At 35.2% G+C, this 20,510-nt stretch overlaps 3 protein-coding genes across 4 annotated transcripts; 2 read left to right on the top strand and 1 right to left on the bottom strand.

Moving 5' to 3' along the window:
- The first annotated feature begins 237 nt into the window (after positions 1 to 237).
- LOC140773732 (small ribosomal subunit protein uS17-like) lies at positions 238 to 3,440 on the top strand. Its single transcript, XM_073116442.1, has 6 exons — positions 238 to 354; positions 1,111 to 1,151; positions 1,224 to 1,324; positions 1,846 to 1,990; positions 2,072 to 2,161; positions 3,059 to 3,440. The coding sequence occupies exons 1-6, from the start codon at positions 343 to 345 to the stop codon at positions 3,147 to 3,149; spliced, it is 480 nt and encodes a 159-aa protein (XP_072972543.1). The 5' UTR covers positions 238 to 342; the 3' UTR covers positions 3,150 to 3,440.
- Positions 3,441 to 5,176: 1,736 nt separating this feature from the next.
- On the bottom strand, positions 5,177 to 8,895 carry LOC140773728 (hydroxyproline O-arabinosyltransferase 1-like). Of its 2 annotated transcripts, XR_012106515.1 has the most exons (9): positions 8,453 to 8,895; positions 7,917 to 7,984; positions 7,627 to 7,828; positions 7,452 to 7,549; positions 7,291 to 7,360; positions 7,132 to 7,203; positions 6,888 to 7,001; positions 5,280 to 5,554; positions 5,177 to 5,239 (listed from the first exon to the last, which is right to left on the bottom strand). XR_012106515.1 is itself a non-coding variant. In XM_073116437.1 (8 exons), exons 1-8 carry the CDS (start codon positions 8,870 to 8,872, stop codon positions 5,495 to 5,497), a joined length of 1,104 nt encoding a protein of 367 aa, XP_072972538.1. In that variant the 5' UTR covers positions 8,873 to 8,895; the 3' UTR covers positions 5,177 to 5,494. The 2 variants fall into 2 exon arrangements, 1 of the variants encoding a protein (XP_072972538.1); XM_073116437.1 differs by having other exon boundaries at positions 5,177 to 5,554.
- Positions 8,896 to 15,075: 6,180 nt separating this feature from the next.
- On the top strand, positions 15,076 to 18,489 carry LOC140774426 (alpha-humulene synthase-like). The gene is made up of 7 exons (XM_073117425.1): positions 15,076 to 15,231; positions 15,449 to 15,707; positions 15,896 to 16,268; positions 16,462 to 16,677; positions 17,070 to 17,205; positions 17,348 to 17,596; positions 17,968 to 18,489. The coding sequence occupies exons 1-7, from the start codon at positions 15,112 to 15,114 to the stop codon at positions 18,256 to 18,258; spliced, it is 1,644 nt and encodes a 547-aa protein (XP_072973526.1). The 5' UTR covers positions 15,076 to 15,111; the 3' UTR covers positions 18,259 to 18,489.
- The last annotated feature ends 2,021 nt before the right edge of the window (positions 18,490 to 20,510 follow it).

Here is a 20,510-nt window from a genome sequence, read left to right as displayed (position 1 = left end):
TACATATGTAGATTTTTCTTGGTTGGTTGGTTGGTTGGTTGGTTGGTTGTATCTTGTATAACTGCCTTTGTTAAGTATTACTTGCACAAAAGAAGTGGGTTAACGGATTCTAGTCTTAACGGGTCGGTCCTACAGTCAAAACTTGCAATTCGCGAATTGGGTCGGATCCAGGTTCAGATCCGATACAATTCCTAGGGGCTAGGGGCCCGTAATATTATATATGTACAAAGGGAAAGACTAGGGTTTTAGTTAGTGCGACTCGGGTCCTCTCTCTTGCGGTGATTCGCCGTTTTGCTTCCGAGGCTTCCTCCTCCTCCTCCTCCTCCTCCTCCTCCTCCAGTCATGGCGGAGCAAGTAAGCATTATACTCTTCTACTCTTTCTGTTGTCCCTTCTGTGTGCTTCGTTCGGTATTATTTGATTTCCTTTGCGTTTTGGGGGTATTTAAAGCTCATACTGCGATTTACTTGGGATGTCGAGTTGTCGAGAGAAAGGTAATGGAATGCAGCTTGGAATCCGTGATTGTTTAGTTTTGGTGGGTTGGATTGCAGGTTTGAGGTATTGGGCTGTCATTATTTGTGGGTTTATATAATAATTTGGGGTTCATTATTTGTGGGTTTATATAATAATTTGGGGTTCATTTGATATCATCCGATTAGTTTGGTGTTATGATCGTCGTGCGGCATTGTATTATAGCATCTTGGCACTATTGAATGCTCTAAAGTTATTGAAAGAGGATTTTGATTCTTGTTGTTGTACGAGGGCCCCGTTCTTCTCATTTCTTCCTTTGCCTGAATGATAGTGGAAAAATATGTACTTTTTTTACCTTACAAGATTGAGTTGGTGGATCGTGACAAGGAGATTTAAATTACCAACTTGATTGGGTTTTATATTTTTAATTTTCTTTGTTTTGTAAGTGATATAGAGATTTTAGGTCTCTGTGGTCTTAGATGGTTGATGCTCATTGCAAAGAGTAGGAAAAAGTTTGAGATATCTTAGGTCTCTGTGGTCTCGGATGGTTGAGGCTCATTGCAGATAGTAGAAAAAAGTTTTTCTTTTTCATTGATTTATCTTAATCTGACTTCTGCCTCTGTTCTTTGGGTGGTGTGTAGACAGAGAAGGCATTTCTGAAGCAACCTAAGGTATTTCTCTGGTAAGGATACAACTTTCATTACCCTTGTTCATCCTATTCTTAGAGGTAGTTGATATCATGAGAGTGATGCAGCTCAAAGAAGTCTGGGAAAGGAAAGAGACCTGGCAAGGGTGGGAACAGATTTTGGAAGAGCATTGGACTTGGATTTAAAACTCCTAGAGAAGCAATTGAAGGTTTGAGCTCTAGCACTAATTCTTCTTGTGCTGCTTCATTTCAATAACTAGCGACTCAGTTGTTTTTGCTCTCTACTAGCTGAGCCTTTAGGTTCTGTTCTTCTATTCATTATGCAGATTGCTTTCATGCAACTTCTGGCTACTTTTGATATAGTGGTCTATTTGACAAAGTCAGGATGAATTGTTTTGGTGTTGGGAAATAATTATGTACATCAGGCTTGTTCTATGTTTATTAGCTTGAACTCCTTTTATGATTTTTAGTATAGCTAAACAAATAGACTCACTGGGCATGGACGATTCCTTTTTTTTATTCTTTCAAGTTTCGAGTATTCGTCACTACTGTTATTGTTGATTATTTGATGTGTGAATTATTGGAGAGTTTTGAAGACCTTATTTCTTCTTAATGTTTCATCTTATTGTTTTCACCTTTCAAAATGACTGCCAATGTAATATATATATATATATATATCTTAGCACCTCATTCACTGGAAATGTGTTATTTGGTCCTTTTTCTCTTTCAGGGACCTACATTGATAAAAAATGTCCATTTACTGGCAATGTGTCGATTCGAGGTCGCATCTTAGCAGGCACTTGTCATAGTGCTAAGATGAACAGAACCATTATTGTACGCCGAAATTATCTTCACTATGTCAAGAAGTACCAAAGGCAAGTTAATCTTTCTGTCTGCGGTTCTATCCTGTTGTTTGCAAGGTTGGAGATAATGATTTTTTCAGGTCATCTACATAGGTATGAAAAGAGACACTCCAATATACCTGCGCACATATCACCCTGCTTCCGTGTGAAGGAAGGAGATCATGTCATTATCGGCCAATGCAGGTTAGCTTATTCTCAATTCTCCTGATGTGAGTTTGCTGTTATCGAGTTAAATTGATTAAGATGGATATGGATCTAGAAAGTCACAACCATCATTTAAAATTATTTGGACCATTCAGATTCAAATTACAAATGAAAATCTGATGGATCTAGAAGCATGCATATGCACATGCATAAAATCTAAATCCTCATACTATGGACATGTACATTCTTTATTTTCCTTTTTATTTTTCCGAAGTATCTTTTGTAAACTTTTTCATTTGTTTTTTCCTCTGTCAGTTGAACATGAATCTTTGAAGGCTATATATATATATATATATATATATATATATACTTTTCTTCTGCTTTTAAGAATTTAATTAAATTCATCTATGAGCTTTCTTCTATTTTATACAAAATAACGAGATAATAATCTGACAGTTGCGTACTTGCAGGTTTATGTCACGTAGTGTAAAAATTTGCATGTCTAGATTATTATTAGCAGTGTATATAGGATCAATCACATTAGCATCTGACTTCGAATAAGGTTTTGACTGTTAAAAAGGAGTGATTATGATCTGGGTCCAGATCTGATGTCTGAGAAAGTAAAATGGAGTCTCAGAATGATCTAGATGCAGACTTCCTATTTCGAAAAGGAGTTCTAAATAGTTTGTGAGAAGATATACATTTAATTATAGTAGTTTCAGTAGCCAATAGAATTCAAAATAGGAAATCTCAAGAAAAAAGGACTTCAAAATAATTTACTTTCTCAATTGCAACATTAGATGCAGCCACCATTTTTTCTTGAGAGAACTTACCTTTAATTATTGTAGTTTGAGTAGCCAATAGTTTGTATTTTGTGACTTCCACTATGTACATTTTACTTATGGTTTGCTTATTTGATATATGTTTCTACACTAGGCCACTCTCCAAGACTGTAAGGTTCAATGTGTTGAAAGTTATTCCTGCTGGATCAACTGGTGGAGGGAAGAAGACTTTTGCAGCAGTTTGAGCCTTTGAGGTAGTCTGACATCTCTGTTGGGAAGAGAGTTTGACAGTTCAAGGTTGAAGCCTGGGAGAAAGTGATGGTGCTTATGCAGCTTGTTAGGTTTTCTTTTATTTGGATTATGTTAATTTTGTGGACCAAACTATTTTACGAACCGTTTAAAACGGGAACCAGTATTTTGTACTGCAAGCAGTTTGATTTAAGGAATTGTCAATTTTGACATGCGAGTAATCTCTAACTAGAGGCTGTTTTATGATTTTTGAATATTGGATATAGATTTTGTTGGAACTTGTCTTATTTACAGTCTCCTGATGCCTATTGTAGTGCTTATGGTTTGAGCACAGCCTACTTTAATCGGTGTGTATCTGATTACCTTGGTATAGATGATACGTTCTGTTAGTTAATTATTTTAAAATAGATAGCCAATGCATTATTGGGTAGGCCAAGCAACAAATCTTAGCAGTGTCATTCTCTCAGTCAGTGGCTTGATAAAGGTAAACTCGACTGCTGAAATCCTTTTATCTTTTAATTGAAAACTGGTGTTTCTAAGTTTATTATTTTGAGCATGTCTAGATGTTGGAAGAGAACTACTGAAAATGATAGGCATTGTGACGAATTCCCTAATAACAAAAGTAAAACCAAAGGGAATTTTGCTAATGCCTATTGACGTGAATTGTTTTACATGTATGTTAGGTTCAACAAAACTTAGGGTTACTATATCTTACATTTATATACTTATGCCTAAATTAATTCTTTGCACTTTACAAAAATCTCAAACTAGTTGTCTAGTCCCATATTTATGACTAAAGTCAATTGGTTAGTTTTTTCTATTAAATTTAATCGAATAACGTCAAAATGATCAAAATGCTCGTATTGTGTTTGTTAGAGAAGAGATACAAATTTTGATATAACGTAGTAAAATTATTAAAATAGCTATGATACTCAGTTAAATTTAATAGAAAAATTAACAGTCTCAGTTTAGTCATAAATATAGGAATTGGTTTGAGGCTTTTAGAAATACACAGGGATAAAGTGATTTTGGGCATAATTACAAGGGGTAAAATGTATTTAACTATAAAACTTACTATATTACCTAAGCCTGTATAACAATTCATCACTCTCTTATCTTATTCTCTCAATATATAGTTATTTTCTTGCAATGTATGGTTATTTATATAGAGTGGGGGTTTATTTCTCCATGGTGTGAGCTTAAATCTCATCTTACCTCATAGTACATCATTGTTTTATATAGAGTGAATATTATTTTCTCATAATGCGGGTTTATAATCAATATATTTTTTTTCGCACTGTATGAATATTTTCTCATAGTGCACCATTATTTTATATAAATGAGTTATTTCTCCACGATGTAGACTTATAACTTCGCATTACCCTATAATGTCTTCTTATTTCCTTGTATGCATAGTTATTTTATATAGAGTATGGGCTTATTTTTCTATATTGTAGACTTATAACCCCGTAGTGCTTCTTAATTTCCTTATAAGTCAGTTATTTTACAAAAAAGTGTAAGATTATTTTCCCACAATATGAACTTATAATCTCACATTATCTCGTAATACAGGATTATTTCCATATAATATGAATATATAAAGTATTTTAAGTCCACAGTTATAATAAAAAATATTATAATTGTAGATAAATATGTATTACTACTACCTTACATCCAAACAAGGGTATGTTTTGTCATCCTGTATAAAACATCACTAATTTTCTCATTGTTCTTCAATACTTTAATATTAATTTTACATCACATATTACTCATTATTTTAATATTGAACTAAATATTAGAATAACTTATACTAGTATTAGTTCTCTTCTTGTGATAGTAAAAATTAGAATAATAATATCTATTCTAGTTTTATTCCACAAGTTAACACAACAAAGGTTACTATTTTTTCTGAAGTAGGAAACAACCATTATTATAATCCCAAAAGAACCGTAAGTTTCCATTCCGTTATTCCAACCAAGACTCAGAAACGCTAAACTGAAGCCAGAAGAGACTAGTTACAACATTTTCTATCCAGAGAACAAGTTATATAACAAAGTGAATTACAGTTTCTGTCATCCTTTCAAAGCTCATATTATCAGTCCGTTGGTTAGTTTTGATTTTCAAACGTAAGTAAATTTACACTCAGACAAGAGAAAAGCTCCGACAGTGGATAGCTGAAATTTTATATGAATACCTTTCACACGGTATTTTAGTATCACCTTTCTGTATTGCTTCCCTAGCTAATCGGTTTCTTGAAGTTTACATTTCTCATGTGTATCCTGCATTACAAAACTCGTGACTACTAGGATTAGGATATTCCATTTATATCTGAAGCATCTCGTCAAGCATCCCAATTGGGAATGTTAGCTGTTGCTTCGTTGACCATTTTCACAAGAGTCACCTGAAGAGTATTACAATTGTCAAAGTTAGAGATTGTCAGAGAAAAAGGGAAAAGAGATTGTTAGTGTTGGTGCTATCAATCTGAGCCACCGAAACACAGTACTCAAGGTTCAATCAGATTTGAACAGACAACAACAAAATCATTCCAATAGACATGATGGATGCTCTTAGAATCTTCTTAGAGAAAAAATAACTCTTTAGATATTGTCTAAAACAATTATCTTGTAAATTTAAGTAACAAGTAACAACAAAGATTAATGATCATTATACAGTACAAAATGTAGTACCTTTGACAGAATAGCATCACAATCTAACTAAAAGCAGAAAGTTTTAAATTAATCAAGAAAACCAAATTGAGATACTGTCCAGGTTTTCTACTATCTAGCTTGAGATGGATAAGTAGAAAATGAGTTTAGCTAAGCACTAGGCTTAAAGTTATCTGTTTATGGTCCTTTTAACTACATACATACACTGCTGTAGTGGCTTCCTGGTTCCAGTAAGCACTAGCTGGATGGATACTTGTATTTCTCAACACTTATCTTGAACCTGGAAACTGTGCTACTTACCCTTCCTATGATTTTGGTGTACAGCATACACATAAAAAAGAATTGATTATCATAGTGTGCAATACAAGCGGAATTATATGGAATTTTTAAAATGATTACTATGTCAACTCCATGGCAATAACTAGTTCCCCCTTATGTAAAGGAGAGAACACTGTAACTCCACTTTGGCAGTGTTCCATTTGTAAACAAAATGTTGATATTAGTGCTTTCCTCAGCAGTAATGATAATAAAGTGGATTATGATTACTCTTCTTTGATAGTTAGAAGGAATATGACATAAGGTACGAAAATAAAGTCAGCTCTTCCCTTTTGGCTCACTAGCTTTCAGTGTTGTACCACCCGGCAGTCAATATCAAGTTCTCAACTCTTTCACTGTGTCTACCTTCTTTAGATCACATCAACATAAATGATTCTCCAATAGTTTGTCTAATGGCATAAATTTGGTTCTAGTAACACGTCATTATGTTGGATATGATGTGCCATTGTCATCACTTTACTCATTCCATGTCCTTGACTACCAACTACATATTCAATAGAATCGTAGGCAACCATACTCACATCAATAATGGCTCATTGAAACGAAAGCTCTTTATGTATGCCATTGTAGAGAATTCAAATCTATAGACACAGTATTTGATTTATTCAAGGTAACAACACATTAAAACAACAGAAAGTATCTTTGGCCTATTAATTTCTAACAATTTATGCAGTAGTAGTACTGTTAGAATGAAGATTTAACTAATAGCGCCACAGCATTATGAAATCGTACCACACTCTGAGGGACTCCATCAGGAGGTAATGTCAGATTTCTTGGAGGTGATTTCCGCTCGTATGATCTTTTATCGAACCTCCATTCCCCAATTTTCCCATAAGTTAGCTTGCCCTATAAAATGTTGAAAGAGAAAACATTGACATGAAAGTAAAATAAAATAATAAGACAGACTTTGTAGATATCTCTATTCATAAGTAAACAAAAACCTGAATAGATTAAGGATTGAGTCTTAATACTGTACCTTCAAATCATAGTCGCATCCATAAGTGTAATGAATAATGAATTTCTCTCCAACTTCCAAGTCCCAAGGAGGCTTTAGGAAAAAAAATTAAAATAGTTCTTCCTGATTTAGATCTTCAATAAGTGGCAAAAAGAGAATATTGAGCATGTGGTGCAGCACCTGAATCATGAAATCTTTATGCAAGATGTTGCCCACGCCATGTAGAGCAGACCCAACAGCATAGGCATACCTGCAGTTCATAACACAAATTGTTAATAGTTATTCAAAAGTCAAATCAAGTCTAGATGACCCAAAGCCCCATAGATTTTATGGAAAATTACATCTCAAGTACCCAGCCAAATGCTTTATCTGCTTCAGGATCCTTCTTCATTGCCAAAGAGACATTCATCCATGTAGGTGCTATCTTCATAAGAGACTCCTAAACCAATTCGCAAGATTCATTATTTAATCCTGAATATACCTTATCTCAGTAAGCAAGACACATAAGAAAAATACCTTCTCTATGATGACAGGAGAATTTCCTATAGGGTCAATATCGGTGATTGGCCCCTTTTCTTCAGGAAAGAATTTTCGTAAAACATGCTCATACTTTTTAGGCTCAATGTAGAAGAAAGGAAAGGCAGCTGCAAGACCATCTTTAGACAAGTTTGGTATAGGTTTGACAATTATATGATCAGGCTCAGCCATCAAGATATATCTGCACATAAGTAGCAGTACAACCATAAGTCAAACAAGGTCAAATTACTGTAATAAAGATGAGAGCTTACTAGATCTCCATTTCTTACTCTTCTTGTATATCTGCCTTCCTAAGCCACTGAACAAATGCCCACGGCCTATTAAGAACAATGTATCCCTGAGATAGTAAGATCACATTCAGTCAGTGGAGAGCAGCATCTAGATTCTAGAGTATGTCACCTTATAATAACACAATTTAGCAAGATCTAAATAGCACTCTCAATGCATACCTGAGAATACTTATGAATACATTTTACTTTATAATTACACCAATAATTAATAACTCAGGCACCACCGCGTTCATTAGATATTAGCAAAATCAATGTTCAATTATTTGGTTTAGATCTCAATTTTCAGCGGTGAAGAGGGTGAAATAGTTTGCTTCAGATGTGCAAAGTGAAACACTATCATTTCCTTCAGAACCACCAAGATCACAATATCCTTCTTAATTTGTATCCAAACCTCAGAAATAAGAAAAATAATCACAACGATTCCAACTTCTTTGATATCCCCACAGTTTAGAAATCTAGACATTCAAATCCACAAAAGAAGATCAATTGGAGAGAAAAGGAATGATCCCATGTACCTGATCCGACCCATCGGGAAGTGGGTCAGCGACGAAGGTTGGGATCTCCTCCATGAACTCATCAGCCCGACCGGAGTGCAAGATCCTGGTGAAGCCGCCCATCTCGGACCCAGGCCCGTCCCTGGCCTTCTTGAACCAGTAGTACATCACCCGGCACTGCCACGTGTTGTACACCGAGTCGGATGCGGTCACCGCCGTGTGGAACAACCGCCGCCGCCCTGCCAAGGGCTTCGCCCGGTCGAGCGGCATCTTGACCACGGGATCTAAGGAGAGCGACTGAGAGTGGAAGAAGGAGTTGGTTCGAGCGGTAGGGAATTCAGATTTGAGAGTGGTTTTGGAGGCGACGATGGCATTGTAGGTGATGAGAGCTACGGAGATGGAGATGAGGAGGTAGTAGTAGAAGCTCCCACTGCAACCCATCTCTCTCTCTCTCTCTCTCTCTCTCTCTCGCTCGAGTTTTGAGGTGTCTAAGTGGCCCAAGATATTATTATATTGGGCTGGGCCGGTCTAAGATCAGAAGCCCAAAATGGAGACTATTTATTTTTGAGGTTTTTATGTAATTAAGGTTTTAAATAATGATAATTTCGGTTACATTCTTCAATATATCATAATTATCACCGAAATCACTGAAGTCTTTCTAAATGCCAATATAAATTTTTAAAAATCATATAGTATCCTTGTATAAATGATTTAAAATTATTCAAAACTATCTAATGTTATATCATATTATAAAACTTTTTTATTTTTTATAAGAAATAATTATTGATAATTATTTTACGTAGATATTTTTCTTAAAAACTAACCAAGATGGCCTTTGAAAGAGTTAAAATATTTTTAAGGTGATTATAATATTATAATAAATATTAAAAATTACGATGGCAACATAAATAATAAACCTTTATTTTTGGATTTTCTAGCGCTATATCCTTTGGAAATCCCTTATTTGCTTATAGGCCCTGCAGATATCCCAAGGATAATATGTTTTTAACTTCACCTCATTATGTTTTGATCATTAAGATCCCCAGGATTAAAAATGGACTAGACTAATAGCTTAAGCTGTACCAAACTTTAGCAGCAAAGGTAATAAGTCGTATATTCTGCAATTTAAAGTTATATGTGTTATTTAATTATTACTCTGAATTAAATATAATTAAAATATTATCTTAAGTCATTGCATAGAGTCATCAACTAAGTTGAGCCAAATCAAATTCTCAAGCTACATACTAAACCATTAAATAATTTTTTATTCTTAATATTTATTTAGGGTTAGAGTTAACTCTATGTTCTCCTTAATTATTAGAGTTGGTCACGCCTTCATTTTAGTTGTGCACCACAGCATCTTACCTATTTCTGGATAGCAACCATCCCAGTTTTTGTTCATAATGATGATTTGAGTTATAGATTTGATTATGCGTCCTTCTTAATTATTGGAGAGATATCCGACAACCTTATTACTTGGGCACCACAGCACCTTTGAGTCTATTTCTGATTAACACTTATCACCTATCTACAGACTACAGAGTCCCTACTGGAGCCCTTATTATTAAGTGGGTGGTGACATAATTTCATCTTTGTAATTGGGTGGTGACATAATTAATAGGTACTTCCTCAATCTTATTAAGGAGATTGAAGATTCACATCCCCCTGGGATGTAAGCACATTGCTAAATTATATAAATCTTGTCTCATACTTTCTCTTCTTTGTAGTTTGTATATATTTGAGATTTTTGACTGTGATTGTCTTATCTATCGTTACGGTAACTGACGTTTAAAGCTCACCGTGTGGGGTTTAAAAACGATGCGAGAAAATTACAAATGCAGAGAAGTAGGGTTGTTCAATGCGTAGTTGTAATTTTTTTTTTAACTGAAAGGGGTGAGGTAAAATATAATGTGTACACAAACACATGTCATGCGGAGAATTAGTGTTAGTGCGGGGAAGTTTATCACAATAAATGCGAGAAGATTTAGAAATATTGTTTCTCGCGAACAATACGAGGTAAAATAGAAATGTAGGGAAGTAGGCGTTAAATACAGTATAATGCGGTTTTATAAAATTCATTAAGTTCACAGTAGAATAAAATACTATTTACTACTACTAGGGATGTCAACATTAAATGAGCTGCTCGAGGGCAGCTCGACTAAAGCTCGAATTGACTCGGTTCAACTCAAGCTGAGCTGAACCTGAGCTCAAAATTAAGGCTCGAGAACTCGGTAGGCTTGTTTACACTCATTTAAAGATAAAAAATATCCCCCATCTACGTAAAATAAAAGACATAAACCTGTCTCACATCTCCCACTCTACAAGTCTACGTCAGTATCCCATTCACCTCCAACCCCACCCCCACAAAGCACATGTGCCACTATGCGTTGTCGTTCTCCTCCTTGCTGGTCGTGACGTAGTTGGCCCACAACCATTTCAGTTGATGGGGGGCGTGCATGCAACAGACTGATCGATGGGATCGTCGAAGAGGTAGGCTATAACGGAGACGCCATGGATGTCGACATATGCCATGATGGTGGAGGCGGAGTTGGAGAAAGAGAGACTACAAATCTCTTCATTAGGACCTCTGACGAGGGAGAGCCCGTAGCTCTCTTCGTTGCCATTGATGGTCACAGACTACGTCTCCTAACGATAATTGGAAGTTGGCGATGAGACCAAGGAAGAAGATGCTTGGCTTAATATTGGTAGTTGCGTGGTTTAATTTGGGATTTGACAAATCAAAGAGGTGAAAGATAAAAGTAGTAGTAGACTAAGGGCATATTCTATCAATGATTTTTTATTTTTTTGTTTATGATAAAATTTTTTGTTTGTTTTTCTTTTATGCTTGAGGGTACAAGTAGAATGTATATTTAATACTTAAATCACCGTTCGTTCTCTTATTTGATGCACACCTCACCAATTGAAGGAATATTCATTAAAAACAACTACTTCCCTCCTCGTCCTTCTCATCCTCCTTCTCTTCTCTTTCTGCCTCCTCATCTAGCTTCCTCCTCCTTCAGTAAGCTACCGCATCCTCCTTTCAGGCTCGGACTTAGGCAGGCTCGACTCAATTTGAGCGAGTCGAGGCTAAACAAAAAAACTATGCTCAAAATTAATTTTGAGCCGAAGTTGAGCTAATATACATTCAAAGATATTTTCATCGTTTAGTATAAAACATCACCTATTCCTAATACAATTTTATTATTTTATTATATTTTAATATCAATTTTATGTCACATTAAATATAATTATTACTAATTATACTAATATTAGACAAAGCATTAGAATAGTCATGTCTATTCTACTTTTATTTCCCAAGTGAACACAATCTTAGGTTTTACCGAATTTTAGCCAAATATACCAAGTTGTATGATCTAGAAATTAAGTCATGTACGTCGCTGAATATTACTCCGAATTAAAACCGCTAAGATATCGCTCCAAGCTGTCGCACTGTTGAATTAATTTTCAAGCTACGACACTGTCAAGTCATTAATGAAGCTGAGCTAAGCACCAAACTACCAAGCAATTTCTTACAAAAATTATTTGAGATGACAGTTGGACATACAATCTCTTTGATAGTGGGTGAGGACAACTTTATCAAAGTTAGTTAGTTGCTTACAACTTCATTTTACTTTTGCACCACAACATAAAGTTAGTTAGTTGTTCACTTGTAGAATTAGGGTAGAATATATATAAGTATTCTAATTTTTAATACCAAAAGATGATAGCTAATATTAGTACAAGTTATTATAATTTTTAGTTCAATACTAATAAGGTATAATAATTATATTTGATGTGATATAAAGTTGATATTAACATAATGAAATTGTTTTGGGAATTGGTGATATTTTAAACCCAATGACAAAAATACTCTTGATATATTAAATAGTAAATAGTATGGGGCCTTTCTACTGCGAACTTTCCCGCATTAAATAGGGTTATAGTGCGGGGTATTACCCTGCACTATGCGAGGTTATAACCTTGCACTTGGTGTTCATTGATGCTACCGCATGCGGACTCGGCAACAACGTCAGAGCGATCAAAGGCGAGGAGGGAGATGTTGCCCCACCATAGGGAGACGTGGTCGAGAAGGAGCGGGGATGCATGATAGAGGAGGACAAGATCATTGCGGGCGAGGATGACGGTGAGGCGAAGAGATGGGGAAGAGGAGGTCAATATGACGGTGAGGGTGGCATGGGAGTTAGAGATGTGAGGGAGGAGGTGGGAGGGGATGAAGTAGAGGGCCGTGACGGAGACCTCGGGTCGGGGGAGGCGAGATCGGATCAAAGGCTGAGGATGAGCATGTTGTAGAAGTCAGGAGTAAGGTTGAGTAAGCGACGAAGGTCGAACATGAGCTTCTTGTAGATGGCAGAGGAGGGGGAGCCGATGATCTCATTGCAGGTAGTCTTGGCGATGGTAGAGATGTCGTGGCTAGCGGTGGATTGATGGAAGACTTAGAGCAACTCCAACCGGGCTCGAAATTCTAAATTTGGAGCCCGGTTGAGCTCCAAATTGAAAATGGAGTCGAGCTCCATTTGTCATTTCAACCTTTCAAAATACCAAAATTGCCCAATAATTATTATATTCAATAATTTTAATTCCATTTATATCATATATTAAATAATTTAGTTAGTTAAACTGAGTATATAATTAGTTTTACTAATCAGTTTTTAACAAAAATAATATCATTGGAAAGGTCTCATCGAGACCTTTAAAAAGGTCTAATATTAAATTATTTTTGAGTTAATTTAAATTTAAATTTTTTATTATTTATAAAAATGAGTCTGATATTAAATTATTTTTGAGTTAATTTAAATTTAAATTTTAAATCTAATATAGAGAGATCTTGTCAATTGATTTAAATAAAATTAAAGATCCGGATGAACGTGCTTTATTTCAAAGAAAAAGACAGAAAATTTGTAGAAGAAGCAATGTTCATTTTCAAGTCGAAGGTTCATCGCAAAAAGGTGGATACAGTCAAGAAATAGAAGGTGGCTACGGAACCGGAACTGAAACCGGTGGCTACGGAACCGGAATCGGTGGCTACGGAGATGACTTACCAGAATATTAAACATCTATTGCTTTTATTATGTTTGGTTAATTTTTGCATATTTTATGTAATATAATTTTGATATTTTTAGTTAATGACATGTAATGCTTATTTCGATGTTTATTTCGTATAATGTAATTTCGATGCGTTTAATTAAAAAATTAGTAATTTAAAATTACTACTGAAACTATTGATTATTAGTCTTATTTTAAAGATCTTGATGATAGTTTTCTAACCATATATTTTTTATTAAAAAATAATAACGCTAAGATGACCTATTAAGTAATTTAAAATAGCTAATATAATAATATATATTATATTATTATTTTAATATATATGGAGCTCGGTGCGTTGGAGTGCACCGGGCTCTTGCTCCATTTTTGGCTCCATATTTAGAGCAGATGCTCTTAGAGAAGCACGCCAGATTGCATGAGGACATTGGTAACCCCACAGTGTGTATGGGGCTAACTGTATATGGGGCTAACTGTGGAGATGAGAGAGAAAGAAAAAATAGTAACTGTAGCTGATGTGACTAGCGTGTTTGTCATCTTAAAGGATCAAATTATAATCTTGAGTTATTAGTAAATAGTTAAAAAGTTGTATGGAATAAAATGAGAAAAAATATTAAAATAGTACACCAGAATAAAAGGACTTATTGTAAAATAAATCTATTTCTATTTCACAATTATCGTTAGCTTACATAATTTTGATGAAGACTTATCACTTATCTCAGCTCGAGCATTTCTTAATTCTCCATATTCCTGACATGCATCGACATCATTACAGGTCAATTCGTCCATGTATTCCATATTTCAAACTGACATGACAAAATTGCGGTATTGTGGGACCGAAATAATTCAAAACTGGTCAATAGAATTTTTACGAAAGTTTAAATTTCATAATTTCCTAATTAGATCCGGCACTGATTTAATTAGAGCATTGTTAGATTTTCATGATTAGATTTTTGCCGGTAACTAATTTTTTATAATAATTATTTGAGATTAAAATTATCCATGCAATTGGGCGAGGATGACTTTTTCAAAATTAGTTAGTTGCTCACGTCTTCATTAAGTTCATTTTACTCGTGCGCGAGAACACAACAACATGTATCTGGGTTACAACTTATCACGTACCACAAATGGACAAGACCGTCTAGTAGCTAATGAATCGACAATTCGACATCATCTGGGTCATTTTGTGCATGTTTTTCATATTTCAAACCGACATTAAGTTTTATGACAAAATTGCGGTATCGTCGGACCGAAATAATTGAAAACTGATCGATAGAATATTTACGGAAGTTACAATTTCATAATTTCCTAATTAAATCCGGCGGTGTTGGTGAAATTCAAACTCAAAAGTATTTATACATAAGCTCTTTTAATCATTTGACTATAATCTTATTGGCAAAAATCTAATCATGAAAATTTAACAATGCTCTAATTAAATCAGTGCCGCTAAAATTTAAACTTTGGACCATCTCACTGTAATCTCATCAGAGAAAATCTGATCACTAGTTATTATCAACCTTATAAATATGTGCAGGAGGGCACAAGGCTTTCCAGAGTATTTCTCCAAGAAGTTGTTTCATTTGTTAATAGAGAGCAACATCTGAAGATCATTTTGAAAGATGGAGAGTACTCCTCTGGCCATTTATCCTGGAAAAGTTGGTCGCAAGTCTGCAGGCTTTCATCCCACACTTTGGGGTGACTTTTTTGCTACTTACAAGCCAACCTCTCTTTCTCAACAGGCATGCACGCATGTACAAATTAAATTAAACTTCCTTTCTGCATCTCTTTGTAAGCCAACTGCTAATTAAAAGGCCGGAGATTGCTCCACAGTCACGCACGCATGCCTAAATTAAATTAAACTTCCTTTCTGACATCTCTTTGTAACTCAACTGCTAATTAAAAGGCCGAAGATTGCCTGATCGCCTTAATTTGAAATAAATTGCTTTCATGTTGTAGAAGTCGGATTCATGGATAAGGCAAAGGATTGAAGAACTGAAGGAAGAAGTAAGGGGAAAACTAGTATCTGCTACTGATTTGGTTGAAAAGCTTCGTTTGATTGATGCGATCCAACATCTCGGCATAGCTTATCACTTTGAAAAGGAGATTGACGAGGCATTAAGCCATGCCTATGATGCCAAATTCGAAAGCTCCGAGCTCGATGCTGTTTCTCTTCGGTTTAGGTTGCGCAGACAACAAGGCTATCGTGTCCCTGCTGGTATCTCTCTCTCTCTCTCTCTCTCTCTATGTATATATATATATATATATACCTTAGCTTTACATTTTACTTTAGCCTTGTATTATGACGAGCAGCAACAAATTCGCATTTCCTTTTGAATTAGTTTAATTAGTCAGACTTCTTGTTAATATAAAGCAAGTTATGGAGAAACATAAGTGACTTTGCAGATGAATTTAGCAAGTTCAAAGACGGCAACGGCAGTTTCAAAGCAACCTTAGCTGATGATCCGAGGGGCTTATTGAGCCTATATAATGCAGCTTACCTTGGCATTCATGGAGAGGACATACTCGAGGAGGCCATTTTGTTCACTAAGAACCATCTGAAATCTATGCAGAAAAGTTTGGAGCATCCTCTAGCGCCGCAAGTGTCACGCTTTCTTGAAACGCTGTTGTTTAGGAGGATGAAGAGACTAGAGGCAAGACGTTACATTTCCGAATACGAAGCGGAGGATGCATGTAACAACTCGGTCCTAGAGCTTGCAAAGCTGGATTTCAATCTGGTACAGTCTATTCATTGTGAGGAGTTGAAGATTATAACTCTGTAAGTCGCTCAACTTCTCTCAGTAGTATGACCAATAAATTACACTAAAGCAGTACGGCTGTGTTCCTGATATTTTGTCGCAGTAGGACTGCGTAATGCCAACTTGAATACTATCTGAATGCTATATATTGCATCCTATTCCTCTCTATGAAATTGGTATAAGTTTCATCTAACATTGTAATTCAAATTGCAGATGGTGGAAGGAATCAGATCTTCTAAAGTTAGGATACGCTCGCGATCGCATAGTGGAGTTGTATTTTTGGATCGTAGGAGTACGTTTTGAGCCCCACTATTCTCGCTCTCGTTTGATGACTACGAAAGTGTTGGGCCTCCTATCTATCCTGGATGATACTTACGACGTCTATGCAACTTTGGAGGAGTGTCGACAGCTTACTGATGCGATACAGAGGTCTATATTAATTATCTTAATTGACTGCATGCGACTCCTCATCATTCAATTGATGCTATTGTTATATTTACCTACTAATTAGTTAGTTGAGACAATATATGAACATGTATAAAATACATATGCAGTCATCATATAGAAGTACGTACTGATCGTCTTTATCAATTCCACCTTCAGGAGCTATTATCTGGAGAAAAATTATGTTCTATTTACAAGCTAAAGTCAAATAATTTTCCAAGTCAATTATGTGAATGACTCCCAAAGTAAAGAGAGAACTTCTTAAGCTATATATGCTTCACAATTACGTACAAATATTCTTTCTTTTCCTCATCTGAAAATGAATGATTAATATATTTATAGTACATAATTCCGCTAAAAATGGTAACTTTGTACAAGTGGGATACAGAGGCTGTTGAGCAGCTACCTGAGTATTTGAAGTATTACTTTCTCAAATTTGTCAACACCTTCAAAGAATTTGAGGATGAATTAGCACCCGAGGAGAAATATCGTGTTTCTTACCTGATAGAAGAAGTATACTATAGCTATCCTTCTTACCTTACCTTAAAATTTTGGGATCGTAGATCATCTTAATACGTACACTTATGATTCTTAATTAACTTGCACATCCTGAAGAATTAATGCACTAATACTACATATATTTTGCTTGTTGCAGTTAAAGAAGTTAGCAAAATGTTATCTCCAAGAAGTTGAATGGTATGCCATCGACTTTGTCCCAACCTTTGAAGAGCATTTAAACGTTTCACTGGTTACCTCATGCCATCGAATGCTGGCTTGTGCTTCTTTTGTCGGGATGGGCGATGTAGCAACAAAGGAGGTGTTCGAGTGGGTTGCTATATTTCCTGATATTGTGAAAGCTTCGAGTATGATTAGTCGATTTTCGAATGATGTCGTCTCAGCTGAGGTAATTAATTACTCTTTCACATTTTGAGTTAGCTCAATAATTCTCAATTCTTATCCGCATGACCCCTTATCTGCATTATCTTATCAAAACTGAGACCTCTGATTATTCCTTTTTTTTTTAAATTGTGACTAAGGAATGCAATCATTATATTTTAATATGAATTTTGTAACAAAATAAAATAAAAATAAAGCGTGGATATATATATATATATATATATATATAGAGAGAGAGAGAGAGAGAGAGAGAGAGAGAGAGTATGGATCGTAATGCTAAGTAAACACAAAATTAATCATGCATACTAACTCTTTGATAACCTATATATGTCATCCTTAGTTCTCATTATTAACGTACAAATTTATAAATTTTTGCAGCTTGAACATAAGAGAGGACATTTTGTGATCTCGATGGATAGCTACATGAAGGAATACAACACAACAGAGGAGGTAGCAACGAAGAAGCTCCAAACTTTGGTGGAAGACTCATGGAAGACTACAAATCAAGCATTCCTCAAGCCAACAGCAATTCCCATGCCAATTCTTCAACGACCTGCCAATTATAGCCGGATGACAGAAGTTGTGTACAAGTATGTTGATTCATACACAAATTCTACTTATCTCAAAGACATCATTTCCTTGTTGTTCCTCCAACGCATCCCTGCATGAGTTCTTTAAATTAATGGAGTCCATCACGACTACTATTTACTACTCCAATTGAAGAAATTTGTTATATATCAAGGTGTGTGGCTGGCTACATGAGAGTGAGTCAACTAGCCTATGAATAAAAGTTATTCCAATTGTGTCATCCGCTTTGATCAATTTTGGTTTGTTTTTGATAGGTTTGTAGACCGGACTCGGCGAGCCCGAGTTGCTAAATGATTTAATGTGTTTAGGAGAGCAAGTGATCTGATGTTTAATATGTTTTATGTCATTAATACATATAAACTACAGTTTATTAATATGACGTGTATGTTGTACAAATACATTATTTTGAATATTTTATATATATAATATTCCAACTTCTAAGTTCATTTCTTTGTCACTCTAAAATGAGGCATATTGTAAGATGTGATGCATGGTGGTTTGGATGTCATATCTCTACAGTGATTGTTCTTTACCATTTGGAAGAATTGTCCCAGGAGTTAACATGTAACAAGAAATGCAAGTGAAGGTCCAGTAATATACTTTTTATGTGCATTTAACTAGTCAGTATAAACAAACAAATTACATGCAAACACCATTTATATAATCTCAACGCTCATGCACCATTTATTTACATATCTCATTTCAAAACTTTGTCACCACAAAACAACTATACACAAGACTCCCTAGTTATTTCTAGATCTATGTATATAAAATTGAAAGCATGCAATTAAAAATAGCATCATAAACTAGTATTTATATTATGCTGCATGATTTTCTTCTATTTTTAATAAGAAAAACCTGACCATTTTTTATTCTACCAACTCTATTACTATGCTGATTGTTATATGTAAATACCTAAAAACTTATATCCGCCAACTCTGTTGTCCATTTGATTTCAAAAGAAGCTCCTAAAGAAATACCCAAAAATAAAAAACAAGTCCACCAAACCAATAAGAACATTCAACACAAATCTAATTAGCAGTAGATGTATAAGAAATTTTAGGACAAAAACAAAGAAAAGAACTAACTAGTTATAATGGATATGTTTTGTATGCCATGGATGGCCGTGCCGGTCGGCACGCCCTATGCCGATCGACACTTGTCATGCCAGTAGAGGCATGACACTTGGCACCGGGTGTGCCAGTGACACACCCCCATGTCGAACCATACTGATTGGCACGGCCTCATGCCGGTCATGTGTGTAGAGATAATTTTTTTTATTTTCATCAATTTTTATTAAATCTATTTTACTCATGTTCTTAAAATGAATAATGAATAGATTTATAGTACATGATTCCGCATTTTATAACTCGTAAAAAGTGGTAACTGTGTACAGGTGGGATTCAGAGGCTGCTGAGCAGCTACCTGAGTATTTGAAGCATTACTTTCTCAAACTTGTCAACACCTACAAAGAAACTAGCACCCGAGGAGAAATATCATGTTTCTTACCTGATAGAAGAAGTATACTATAGCTATCCTTCTTACCTTACCTTAAAATTTTGGGATTGTAGATCATCTTAATACGTACATCCTGAAGAATTAATGCACTAGTATTACATATATTTTGCTCGTTGCAGTTAAAGAAATTAGCAAAATGTTATCTCCAAGAAGTTGAATGGTATGCCATTGACTTTGTCCCAACCTTTGAAGAGCATTTAAAGGTTTCACTGGTTACCACAAGCTATCGAATGCTGGCTTGTGCTTCTTTTGTCGGGATGGGCGATGTAGCAACAAAGGAGGCGTTCGAGTGGGTTGCTACATTTCCTGATATTGTGAAAGCTTCGAGTATGATTTCTCGATTCTTGGATGATGTCGTCTCAGTCGAGTCTATAATTCTCAATTCTTATCTGCGTGACCTCCGATAACATTTTAAAAAAGAATGTGAATAAGAAATGCAATCATTATACTTTAATTTAAATATTGCAAACCAAAGTCGAAAATAAAGTAAAGCGTGGATATATATAGAGAATATAGATCATAAGGATAGTAAACACAAAATTAATCATGCATGCTAGCTCTTAGATAATCTATATATGTCATCCTTAGATTCTCAGCATTAATTACTAAAGACTACTACGAACAAATTTGTGAATTTTTGCAGCTTGAACGTAAGAGAGGACATTTTGTGACCTCAATGGACAGCTATATGAAGGAATACAACTCAACAGTAGAGGTAGCAATAAAGAAGCTCTAAACTTTGGTGGAAGACGCATGGAAGACTACAAATTAAGCATTCCTCAAGCCAACAGCAGTTCCTATGCCAATTCTTAAAC

The sequence above is a fragment of the Typha angustifolia genome, chromosome 13, assembly GCF_048772165.1.
Source record: "Typha angustifolia cultivar Huaian chromosome 13, ASM4877216v1, whole genome shotgun sequence".
Taxonomy (NCBI): domain Eukaryota; kingdom Viridiplantae; phylum Streptophyta; class Magnoliopsida; order Poales; family Typhaceae; genus Typha; species Typha angustifolia.
This window is presented reverse-complemented; position numbering and strand designations above follow the sequence as displayed.

Coding starts and splice junctions, on each gene's coding strand:
- LOC140773732 (XM_073116442.1), top strand. Junction 1,152..1,223: donor CAACCTAAGGTATTTCTCTG/GTAAGGATACAA, acceptor AGAGTGATGCAG/CTCAAAGAAGTCTGGGAAAG. Junction 2,162..3,058: donor GTCATTATCGGCCAATGCAG/GTTAGCTTATTC, acceptor TTTCTACACTAG/GCCACTCTCCAAGACTGTAA.
- LOC140773728 (XM_073116437.1), bottom strand. CDS start 8,872: ATGGGTTGCAGTGGGAGCTTCTACTACTACCTCCTCATCTCCATCTCC. Junction 7,361..7,451: donor TTTGGCTGGGTACTTGAGAT/GTAATTTTCCAT, acceptor TATGAACTGCAG/GTATGCCTATGCTGTTGGGT. Junction 7,204..7,290: donor ATAAAGATTTCATGATTCAG/GTGCTGCACCAC, acceptor TTTTTCCTAAAG/CCTCCTTGGGACTTGGAAGT.
- LOC140774426 (XM_073117425.1), top strand. CDS start 15,112: ATGGAGAGTACTCCTCTGGCCATTTATCCTGGAAAAGTTGGTCGCAAG. Junction 15,232..15,448: donor CAACCTCTCTTTCTCAACAG/GCATGCACGCAT, acceptor TTCATGTTGTAG/AAGTCGGATTCATGGATAAG. Junction 16,678..17,069: donor CTTACTGATGCGATACAGAG/GTCTATATTAAT, acceptor AACTTTGTACAA/GTGGGATACAGAGGCTGTTG.